Here is a 12,099-nt window from a genome sequence, read left to right on the forward strand (position 1 = left end):
CACGTCCAGAGTAACTCTCAGATTCCTTTCCTCCCTCCTGCTGCCTCTGCACCAGTTCAAGCCACCATCTTCTCTCTCCTGGAATACTGCTCAGGTCTTGGACCGAGTCTCTCTACCATAGTCTTGGCCCCTCCAACCCTAATACAAGACCAGAGTGGTCTGAACAATCACTGCCGAAAGCCCCCTGTGGCTCCCCTCTGGCCCCAGGATAAAGCCTGGAAAGAGAAGTCCTGATGATTGGACCGCTGGCTGCCATTCCAGTCTCTCCTGCCTTCACAATTCAGCTGCCTGAGAACCTGGAGCTCCCTGTGTGTCTGGATCTCACTTATCACCAGCCATATGTGTAGTGCGGCACCACACCGTGCCCGAAGCATTCAGCCTGACCACCTTCATCCTTCCACTCCTCGCTTGCCCCAGGACCCATTTTTGAGGTCAAGACTGAGACTTGGAGGAGGAGAGCCTTCCCCAACTTGTCCCCTGAGAGGGGTGCCTTCTCTGTGCACCCCACATCACAGCACTGACCATGATGGTCACAAACTGCTTGCCCATTTGTCTCCCCCGCTAGACTGAGAGCTCTGAGATGAAACCCAGCGGGGCCCTGTGGGGCTTCCAGGCCTGGAGGCCCTTTTCCCTGCTGTTTCTTATAGGCAAGACTCCAGCCTCCACATCCTTCCCTGACTTCCAAAGAGCAGATTCGAATAGTTGAATCTGTTAATCAAATGAGCAGCAGCCAGGAAACCACAAGATTAACCAGACCAAAGAAGCCCATCAAGATGTGGAGACCCTGAGACTCTGAACCCACCCTAATCTTGTCAGCAACCCCACTTTTGGGAAATATTGTCATAAAACTCCTTATCAAATCTGCTATGTCCCCCTTTACCTGGCAAAATAATAAAGTTATCCTCCTCTACTTCACCTAAAACTCTGTGTCCAAGATCTGATTGGCACTGGTGTACAGACGAGCTGAGCTTTTGGCATCAGTGAAGGCAGGAACTGCCTATTCTATGCCCTGCATTGTATGCCGCTGGCTCTGACACAGCCAGTGTTTGTTAAATATTTGTTGATACACTGGCTGATGAATGAACTCAACCAATTTTGGCGAAGTTTTTTTTTACCTGGACCAATGCAACAGCCTCCTCAGTGAACCCAATAGCCACTGTGATCCCAGGCATGAGTAGCTCTCTGTGTGAAACCTTCAGTTCAGTTCAGTTGCTCAGTTGTGTCCAACTCTTTGGGACCCCATGGACTGCAGCATGCCAGGCCTCCTTGTCCATCACCAACTCCTGAAGCGTGCTCAAACTCATGTCCACTGAGTCAGTGATGCCATCCAGCCATCTCATCCTCTGTCATCCCCTTCTCTTTCCGCCTTCAATCTTTCCCAGCATCAGGGTCTTTTCCAATGAGTCAGCTCTTCACATCAGGTGGCCAGAGTATTGGAGTTTCAGCTTTAGCATCAGTCCTTCCAGTGAATATTCAGGACTGATTTCCTTTAGGATGGACTGGTTGGATCTCCTCGCAGTCCAGGGGACTCTCAAGAGTCTTCTCCAACATCACAGTTCAAAAGCATCCATTCTTCGGCGCTCGGCTTTCTTTGTAGTCCAACTCTCACATCCATACATGACTACTGGAAAAACCATAGCCTTGACTAGAAGGACCTTTGTTGGCAATGTCTCTGCTTTTTAATATGCTGTCTAGGTTGGTCATAGCTTTTCTTCCAAGGATCAAGTGTCTTTTTATTTCATGGCTGCAGTCACCATCTGCAGTGACTTTGGAGTCCAGAAAAATAAAGTCTGCCACTGTTTCCACTGTTTCCCCATCTATTTCCCATGAAGTAATGGGACCAGATGCCATGATCTTTGTTTTCTGAATGTTGAGCTTTAAGCCAACTTTTTCACTCTCCTCTTTTACTTTCATCAAAAGTCTCTTTAGTTCTTCTTCACTTTCTGCCATAAGGGTGGTGTCATCTGCATATCTGAGGTTATTGATATTTCTCCCGGCAATCTTGATTCCAGCTGTGCTTCTTTCAGCCCAGCGTGTCTCATGATGTACTCTGCATAGAAGTTAAATAAGCAGGGTGACAATATACAGCCTTGACGTACTCCTTTTCCTATTTGGAACCAGTCTGTTGTTCCATGTCCAGTTCTAACTGTTGCTTCCTGACCTGCATATAGGTTTCTCAAGAGGCAGGTCAGGTGGTCTGGTATTCCCATCTCTTTCAGAATTTTCCAGAGTTTATTATTAACCCCCACCAAAACAGAGGCCTTCCCCTTCCAGTCTCTGCCTAGCTCTCCATTCTCACCAGCTTCCACCAAATGACATACTTTCAGTTCCCCAAACTGCACATCCTGCATATTCTATTCTCTGCATAGCACACTCTACACCTCACTCTCACTTGGTCAACTCTTTCCAGTCTAGACAAACGCCATCCCTGCTCCATGGCCCCTGAGCTTCAAAGAGCTCAGTATGGACTCTCACCCACTGACTGCCTGCCCCAGAGGGAGGTCCAGAGGGTAGGGGCAGCCCCCTCTACTTCCTTGCTGTCTCCCAGCATCCAGCAAGGAGCTGGCCTCGTTGCAGCTCAATGGAAGAATGGACTTCTGGGTTGGACCTCGCACTTCTGCCTTTCTGTAGCTGCAGGGCTCAGCCTGGGGCCCGCAGTCCAGAGCGCTCAGCAACTGCTTCATGAAGGCAGGTGGGTGGAGAGACTTGACAAACGCTCAGGATAGCTCCAGGGGAAGTGAAAGGAGGGGTGACAAAGCAAAGTGTGAAAGATCTGGGAAGAAAACGAAACAGTAGAAGTTAGGCATGGGTTTGAAACAGAAGCTAACCACTCCAGTATTGTTGCCTGGAAAATCTCACGGACAGAGGAGCCTAGCAGGCTACAGTCCATGGGACCGCAAGAGTGGACTTAGAGACTAAACCACCACCACCACCAAGCGGGTCCCTAGACGGCTTTTCTCCAACTCTGGAGTTGGAGAAGATTCTTGAGAGTCCCTTGGTCTGCAAGGAGATCCAACCAGTCCATCCTAAGGGAGATCAGTCCTGAATATTCATTGGAAGGACTGATGCTAAAGCTGAAACTCCAATGCTTTGGCCACCTGATGCGAAGAGCTGACTCATTTGAAAAGACCCTGATGCTGGGAAAGATTGAAGGTGGGAGAAGGGGACGACAGAGAATGAGATGTTGGATGGCATCACTGACTGGATGGACATGAGTTTGAGTAAACTCCGGGAGTTGGTGATGGACAGGGAGGCCTGGCATGCTGTAGTCCATGGGGTCACAAAGAGTCGGACACTAGCGAGCGACTCAACTGGACCAAGCTGAGACGATTTTCCTGCCACTCACAAAGAAGGCTGCACAAAGATACGCCCCTGAACCGAGACTGCTTTCGTGCCACTCACAAAGATGGCGACACGGAGCCACGCCCCTAGCCTACGAAGCCGTCCTATGGGGTGGGCGGACCTGGAGGTCGGAAGTGACGCATACCGGAAGTCCATCCCACCGCTAGGCTGCCTGGGTTGCCCAGACTGCTGGGAAGGCGGTAGCTGTGGACGCTGGGTGGGCTATGCGGCTGGATCCGCGGCTTGGGGGCGCCGCGGCGCTGAGGCTGCTGCTGGCGGCCCACGTGGTGGCGGCATTCGAGCCTATAACTGTGGGCATCGCCATCGGGGCCGCTTCGGCGCTCACCGGCTACCTGTCTTACAAGGACCTGTACTGCCGCTTCGCCGAGTGCTGCCGCAGCGAGCGGCCGCTAAACGCGTCGGGTACGGCTGGGCTGCCCTGGAGGGGCTCGCGGGGTGCGGGAGACAGGCCCCTCGCGGGCGTCAGCGCCCCCGCACCCCGCGCTCACCCTTTGATGGGGTAGGAGGGAGAGGTGGGGTTTCGGTCCCAGCTGCAGCCTCGGAAGCCGTGTCTTCGGAGAGATCCTCCGGATCGTGGGGGGTTCTGCCCAACTTCCTCCCTAAAAGTTTGCATTCTTTGGGAGGACAGTAAGAAGAAACTGAAAAAGCAGCCGCCCTTCTGTGCCGTGTCGACGCTGTTAAGTACCTTTCAGACGTGCAGCGTCCGCCCCGAAAGCCCACGTCTGGCCCTCAGTTTTCTTCCAAGCCAGTAGGGTTGGCTCGGGGAATAGCAAAGCACCCCAGTCGAGAGGGCCAGTCCTTGGATGAGCGAACACGTTTAGCTTCCTTCTCCAGTCCGTTTCCTTGGAAGTGGCCTCGTGTGACCGCAGCCGTGTGGTTCCGCCTCAGTGCCAACCCTGGGGTTTGGCAGAGATCCCATGCTGGACCACTTGGCGAACCTGTGCCTTCCACTTTGGCCAGCAGGGGCGAGCACTGCTCTTCTGGTGCGTGTTTAATGTGTATTTTTCTCTCTTGTTCTCGGGCTGGCTCCTGCAGCCCTCAAGCAGGACTTGGAGGAGAAGCTGTTTGGGCAGCATCTGGCCACAGAGGTGATTCTCAAGGCGCTGACCGGCTTCAAGAACAACAAAAATCCCAAGAAACCACTGACTCTCTCCTTACATGGCTGGGCTGGCACAGGCAAGAATTTTGTCAGCCAAATTGTGGCTGAAAATCTTCACCCCAAAGGCCTGAAGAGCAACTTTGTCCACCTGTTTGTGTCGACCCTGCACTTCCCTCATGAGCAGCACATAAAACTGTATCAGGCAAGGAATTGTTATCCCGTCCTCTGGCTTTTCCGACTGGTCTGGGTGACCTGCTCCCTGACTCCAGCCTCTGTTTCTTTCTTTGCGCTGCAGTAGCCCCAGACCCCACTGGTTTAAGGCACAAGTCCCCCACCCTGGTGGCCCTTTGCCATTTGCAGTTCTGCAGCTTCTGCCTCACCGATTCCAAAATAATACAGCGGGGTGTGGGCGTGCTCAGTTGCTAAGTCGTGTCCGACTCTTTGCCACCCCATGGACTTGTCGCCCACCAGGCTCCTCTGTCTGTGGCATTTCCCAGACAAGAATACTGGAGTGGGTTGCCATTTCCTTCTCCGGGGGATCTTCCCGATCCAGGGATCGAACCCGTGTTTCCTCCATTGACAGGTGGGTTCTTTACCACTGAGCCACCAGGGAAGCCCAGTACAGTGGGGTGATGTTCCATTAAAAGATGGAGCCAAGAGTGGGAAGGTGACTTGCTCCCTACAGTCTTTGTGACCTTATGACAAATGAGAAACTGGAACCCAAATCTCCTGTCTCCCAGTCTGCAGGGTAGCCGTGCTGTGCAGTGAGTATGCGCTGCATCCCTGTCCCAGCCCTTGGTTAAGTGAAACAGACTCAAATGGCTTTATTTAAGGCTCCCTTGGGAATTCCTTGGTGGTCTCATGGTTAGGATCCATGTTTTCACTGCTGATGGCACAGGTTCAATCCCTGGTCAGGGAACTAAGATCCCTCAAGCACAGCCAAAAATGAAAAAATAAATTCCTGCCTATGATGTAGCTTCCGCTTGGCCTCTGCATTTAGGCAGTGAGGACCAGAGGATTTTTTTCCTCCTCAGTAGCAGTTTTTCCCTTTGCTCCTCCCGTCCTTCACATTCTTGGCATTGTATTGTTAAGTTGTCCAATAGGGCTCTTGTTTAAATGGACATCCTTGTATTCCTACATCCTTAGTGTTCCTACTTAGTGTTAGGTGGGGACTGAGATAAGGAATAGAAACTGAACAAGGAAGTAAAAGTGGATATTTGCCATATAAACAGTAAGACAGGGAAGACAGCCAAAAAGAGAATGATTTTCTTTTTTCCAAATTCTTTCATAAATCCCTGGAAATACAGGCACAAACGCTTGTCATGACGTGCCATCTAGGTCAGCGTCTTTGTTCTTGCACTTGTAATACCATTACAAGGCACTGGCCTTGGACACAGCGCTGCTCTTAGTCTAGTTTCTTATTCCTCAGTAAGTCTAGTCAAATTGAGATTTCCATCCACAGTGAGATGAAAATTACCAGTTGGTTACCAGTGAAATGATAAATATTCACATATCTTATACTTCTCAAACCTTTAAAAAGTTGCATTGGGTACTTCATTTGAGTTAGGAAAACACTTATTTGCCTTTTAGCACCCATCTCTCTGCTTGTTTCCGTCCTCCACCCCCCCCCTTTTTCTTTCTTTTTTTAAAATTTAATTTTTTTTAATATATTTATTTTAATTGGAGGCTAATTACAATATTGTAGTGGTTTTTGCCATACATTGACATGAATCAGCCACGTTCCTCCCATTTTTTATAGATGAAGTTTTGGAAAAGTAGTTACCCAGTGAGTGCAGATTAGGATGTGGTTTTTGTTGTTAAACCCCAGAGAGCTCTGATTTTTCACCTTCCTGAGCGTGAAGAACAGTGTAGCATTTCTCCCCTGGGCACACCCTTTTGAGTCCCCATGTCCCATTTCTTCTTTTATGGTTGGTCCAGGACCAGTTACAGAGATGGATCCGGGGTAACGTGAGTGCATGTGCGGGCTCCGTGTTCATATTTGATGAGATGGATAAGTTGCACCCGGGAGTCATCGATGCAATCAAGCCGTTCCTGGATTACTACGAGCAGATTGATGGCGTGTCTTACCGGAAGGCCATCTTCATCTTTCTCAGGTCAGTGGGAGGCGTTTCTTGAGTGGGAATGTACCAAGCCCTTCATTTTCCCAGGGCTAGAATGAGGTGCTGAGGACAAATGTGCCAGCCTGGCAAAAGTAACTTGCAGACTTCTTCCAGGCTTGCTGGTGTCAGCATGGCACTGGGCAGGGGCAGGAGGAAATGAATGAAGGAAATTGTTTCTGAAAATAGGCAGTTTCGCTACCTACACATGTCATCTCTGGGGTTTATAAAAAGTTGCAGCGTTACACACCAAGTTTTTTTTTTTTTTTCCTCTGCCTGAGAAAACAGATTTTCAGCTCCTGAGGGCAGAAGTGTTGTTTTTTTTCTTTGTCTAGTAGCACATACTAAATACTCCTTGATTAAAAATAAACTTTAGAAAACTATCACAAACTGATTCCATCTTAGAAAACTCACAGTGTGTCCTGATAATAAGTGACATCGGTAAGAAGTCATTACAACCCTTTAATACATATAGACTGGTTTATATATTTGGCTTTAAGCTGCATAGAAACTGAAAAGGAAAAAAAAGAGTGAACTTAGAGCAGGTACGTTTCCTGATTAGAGTCTTTTTTTTTTAATTAATTTTTATTGGAGTCTAGTTGATTTAGTGTTGTGTTAGTTTCTGTGGTAGTTTCTTGTTTGTCACTCATGTCTGACTGTGATGTCAAGAACTGCACCACGCCAGGCCTCCCTGTCCTTCACCATCTCCCGGAGTTTGCTCAAACTCATATCCATTGAGTAGGTGATGGCATCCAACCATCTCATCCTCTGTTGCCCCCTTCTCTTCCTGCCCTCAGTCTTTCCCAGAATCAGGGTCTTTTCCAATGAGTCAGGTCTTTACATCAGGTGGCCAAAGTATTGGAGTTTCAGCTTCAGAATCAGTCCTTCCAATGAATATTCAGGACTGATTTCCTTTAGGGTGGACTGGTTGGATCTCCTTGCAGTCCAAGGGACTCTCAAGAGTCTCCTCCAACACCACAGTTCAAAACCATCAATTCTTCAGTGCTCAGCTTTCTTTATGGTCCAACTCTCACATCCATACATGACTACTGGAAAAACCATAGCTTTGACTAGATGGACCTTTGTTGGCAAAGTAATGTTTCTCCTTTTTAATATGCTGTCTAGGTTGGTCATAGCTTTTCTTCCAAGGAGCAAGTGTCAAAAGAAATTTAAAAACTTTCATGGCTGCAGTCACCATCTGCAGTGATTTTGGAGCCCAAGAAAATAAAGTCTGTCACTGTTTCCATTGTTTCCCCATCTATTTGCCATGAAGTGATGGGATCAGATGCCATGATCTTGGTTTTTTGAATGTTGAGTTTTAAGCCAGCTTTTTCACTCTCCTCTTTCACTTTCATCAAGAGGCTCTTTAGTTCCTCTTTGCTTTCTGCCATAAGGGTGGTGTCATCTGCATATCTGAGGTTATAGCAAAGTGATATATACATATGTACACTGTTTTTTAGATATTTTTACCCATCTAGGTCACCACAGAGCATTGAGTAGAGTTCCCTGTGCTATATAGTAGGTTCTCACTAGTTATCTTTTATATATAGTAGTGTGTATATATCATAGAGAAGTCAGGGTGTGATTTTAATCTGGTTTCTTTGACAAACTCAGCAACGCAGGCGGAGACCTCATAACTAAGACGGCCCTTGACTTCTGGCGGGCCGGGAGAAAGAGAGAGGACATCCAGCTGAAGGACCTGGAGGCGGTGCTGTCTGTCGGAGTCTTCAATAACAAACACAGTGAGTCTCCCTGAGTGGGTGCCCTCTGCCCTTCGCCCTGCCCACAGCATCACCGTTCTCTTTCTCTCTCTCTTTTTTATTTTGACCCTGTGGCTTGTGGGATCTTAGTTCCCCAACCAGGGATCGAACCCGTGCCCTCTGCAGTAGCAGCTCAGGTCCTAACCACCAGACCGCCAAGAAAGTCCCAACCGTCTCTCTCTTCCTTTCACAAAACCACAGAATCCGCTCACCCCTGTAGCTTGGCTGAAGTAGGGACTTTTTTTTTGGAGGGCATGCTATTCTAGAAGCCAGTTAGTGGGGGTAGCCAACCAACCTTACATCAGGCTTGACCAAAAGCGAATCTTGAGGGCCGCAGACGTGGGGAATGTGCTGGGGATCAGGACAGGCCCTGTAGGAGCCGCACGCTGGCGGGTGACAAGGACAGAAGTGGCAGGAAACCCAGCTGTGCCCTGTTTCCCAGGTGGCCTGTGGCACAGTGGCCTGATAGACCGGAACCTCATCGACTACTTCATCCCCTTCCTGCCCCTGGAGTACAGACATGTGAAAATGTGCGTGCGGGCGGAGATGAAGGCCCGCGGTTCTGCCGTCGATGAAGACGTCGTCACCCGAGTGGCAGAGGAGATGACGTTCTTCCCGAAGGACGAGAAAATATACTCAGACAAGGGCTGCAAGACCGTGCAGTCACGGCTGGACTTCTACTAAGCCCTCGTGCAGGCGGGCTGAGACGCGAGTGGGCGCCCAGCAGACCTGGGGCCGGGCCCGAAGAAGCACTTTGAAGACCTCCTCGGGGTTTGCACATTTGCACCTGTGGACTCGCGGGATCCGGAAGGTTCTGAGGGTTGATTTGTGAAATGATGCTCCGCTGTCAAGTGAACTTGTGTTGCAGCACGACGGCGGCGCAGGTGTTCACAGTTGGAAATGAACTTTTGAAATCCGCCTCCTCCACACACTTAACTGACCTTGACAGAAGTGCCTTGAGAACAGAGGCCAAGGACTCTTTCTGACCCAACGGTACCCACATCCCAGAAGCTGAACTGAAGTTCGATGGCTAATGCAAGCCAGGGAGTATTGGTTTTCACCTGCCAGAAACACTCTTCAGCTCTAGTTCTTTTTCTTTTACAGAACACGTTCACCAAGATGAAGTATTTTCAGGTAACACTGGCGGCACCTTTGGGCACAGACTGTCCAGTGGGAGAACCCAGGTCCGAAGGCCGAGCACACGGCTGGGTGAACCGTCTGCTTGTGGGGTGGGGGCTCCGTGCCAGGCCCCTGCGGCCCCGCAGAACGGGCAGGACCTCTCCTTCTGTCCGCGGCTTTGCTGCTGTTTACAACCCTCGTCGTGAGATTCCATCTCCAACTCTCACTTGGTGTTGACCGCAGCCTTTCTGGTACTGCTGCTCCTCCTGAATTTCAGCCAGGGCTCCGGGTCCCACCAGCCATCTCATCTCTAGAGATGGATCAGAACGCAGCCGTTGGCTTCGAGTTTGAGTCCTTGGTTCCCACAGTGGAATGTTTGTTACAGTTTACATGTGGGTCAGCTTTTCACTTGACTTCACAGAACCATTGGAAATCCGCAGAACCCCAACTTTCTCCACAGATGACACGTGCCAACTGGACGGTCAGCTTGTAGGTTCTGCATTGCCAAAGAGAAACTATTGTACACTAGAAATGCTTGAGTTTTCAAGAATATGGCTATTTTTAATAATGTTTTTACTTGGGAATCTTACATAATAGAGAAACGAAACATTGCTTATTTTAAAACATGGGAAGGGATAATTTCCTGTTTCTTTATCAGATGCTCTTAAAACAGATGGTCTTGGCTGGTCCTGGGTGTCATCTAAGAATGATGTCCTTTCTGGTGGTGCCAGGCTGCACTGCCCCGGCCTTGGGGAAATAAGACTTTGATTCCAGCCAGCGTGAATCGCTCTGTCTTGTGGTTGCAATGCAACTGAAGACACGTAATGAGAACACGCAGCTTTTTTATATATATAAGATGTGGCAGAATGAATGTTCCTACAGCATGGCAGTGCCTTATAGAGGATCACACTTAGTCTTTAAAAAATGTCAAGGTGAGGCTTGAAACTTTTAGTACGTGTCCTCAAGTTGGGTCTAAGTTAAATTTCTTTTATAACCTTTTGGGTGGGTCAGGAGGAGATAAGATTTCTTGTTTACAATGATGCAATAAACTCAAGACGTGTTGGCTACCTTTGGACTGCTGTTACTGACTTGTAACTTGAAAAGGCCACGGATGCCCGCGGCCCAGCCTCCTCACCCCGAGTAAGATGTAGATGAGTTTGGACTGACCTTCTGAATGTCAAATAATAAAGCTTAAATTTTATCATGAGATGCCACTTGCAGATTTTTTTTTCTGGTTTATTTGGGAGCTCTGAAGTTTGAGCTGAGAAGAAAGGCTCTTTAATAACTTGGGTGAATTAGGCTTACTGGACACGCTGGTTGGCTGTCTTCATGTCAACGTTTACCTTAAAGGCTGTTCGGTACAAAGTTAAGTTGGATTAGATGATGAGTCACACCCCAGCTAATTTTCGTGGATGTAAGTACCAACAGAAAGAGCTGGTCTTACTTTGTGTTTTGGCTGCACTCCAGGGCGTGTGGCACCTTAGTTCCCCCACTGGGGCCAGAGCCACAGCCCCTGTACTGGAAGGCAGTCTTGAGCACTGGATCACTGGGGAAGTCCCAAGCTGCTTTTCTTTCTAACAGATATGTTCTAAAATTAATGCAGGCAGGAAAGCGAGGCCCTAAAATGTGATTCACGGCTGCCATTCTGGACCTAAAGTGTGGCCAAGCTCAGATCAGGAAACCTGCTTGCCTGGTCTTCCCGCCCAGAACCTGGAAATAACGAAATCCTTGTTACGTTAACCAGATCTCAGCTTAATCCCTCAACCTGGGCTCTTCAGTGAGTGATTTGTTCACAATGGCTCTTCCTAGGACTGAGGATGGAGCCCTTTCTAGAAAGTTGAGACCCTCTTCACCATCAGGTCACCCACTCCCCCCGTTTTCAGATTGGAAGTGCGCACCCCGTGAGCCTGCCCTCTCTCCATCTGGGTCCCAGGCCACTGCCACTTCCACTTCACCCCACACAGCCTCATCTGGAAGACTGAACTTTCTAGGTGAGTCAGGGGACCCCAGTGTCCCCTAATAGAGACTCCCAGGGGCTGGGTACTTCTTCAGATGAATAGATAGCCCCCATCCGTGACTCCTGGGGACACGACAGCAGGCCAGCTTCAGGGCAACATCAGGAACTTTCCAGTGCTCAGGGCTGCCTTAGGGGGCCTGGGTGGCCTTAGTTCCTGTACTGGGTGTGTAGCCCTGAGGCAGGGGGTCCCCTGTCTTCTGTGCCTGCTGAAGACCGCCCCTGTGAGCACTGCAGACACTCACACCCACAGGAGCCCTTGTAGGCACACGTGTGTTGTACAATACAAGGTATTTAGGCGCCTACACTGCTCTGCACACCTGCCTGGCTTCTCAGTGGGGGCTAGGTCTCCAGACTTGAATGAACTTCACAGCTGGGAGCTGGGAGCTCCATGAACCCGTGACACCCCAGGGAACTGAGCAGAGCCGGAGCCACCCGGATCCTCAGCTGTGTCACGCTCCTCCCCATTTCAGCCTGGGATGCACTGTTAGGTCTCAATTCACAGCTCAGGCACAGAAGGTAGGGCCTCAAGGTGTTTTTTTTTTTTTTCACTTAAAAATGTATTCACGAATCATACTGTTTTATTGTAAAGTGGCAGCATTTGCATTTAACAAATAGAAACATCGT

The 12,099-nt window shown here is 49.3% G+C and overlaps 1 protein-coding gene across 1 annotated transcript; it reads left to right on the forward strand.

Annotated features, from left to right (window-relative positions):
• The first annotated feature begins 3,495 nt into the window (after nt 1-3,495).
• TOR1B (torsin family 1 member B) lies at nt 3,496-10,665 on the forward strand. Its single transcript, XM_006044099.4, has 5 exons — nt 3,496-3,765; nt 4,399-4,664; nt 6,401-6,576; nt 8,194-8,321; nt 8,782-10,665. Exons 1-5 carry the CDS (start codon nt 3,567-3,569, stop codon nt 9,021-9,023), a joined length of 1,011 nt encoding a protein of 336 aa, XP_006044161.3. The 5' UTR covers nt 3,496-3,566; the 3' UTR covers nt 9,024-10,665.
• Nucleotides 10,666-12,099: the final 1,434 nt, after the last annotated feature.

This window comes from Bubalus bubalis, chromosome 12 (genome assembly GCF_019923935.1).
Source record: "Bubalus bubalis isolate 160015118507 breed Murrah chromosome 12, NDDB_SH_1, whole genome shotgun sequence".
NCBI classification, from domain to species: domain Eukaryota; kingdom Metazoa; phylum Chordata; class Mammalia; order Artiodactyla; family Bovidae; genus Bubalus; species Bubalus bubalis.

Bases quoted from the DNA above. Each gene is read 5' to 3' on its own strand.
- TOR1B (XM_006044099.4), top strand. From the start codon at position 3,567: ATGCGGCTGGATCCGCGGCTTGGGGGCGCCGCGGCGCTGAGGCTGCTG. The intron at 4,665-6,400 runs GCAAGGAATTGT...TGGTTGGTCCAG, and splicing joins AGCACATAAAACTGTATCAG to GACCAGTTACAGAGATGGAT. The intron at 6,577-8,193 runs GTCAGTGGGAGG...TGACAAACTCAG, and splicing joins GCCATCTTCATCTTTCTCAG to CAACGCAGGCGGAGACCTCA.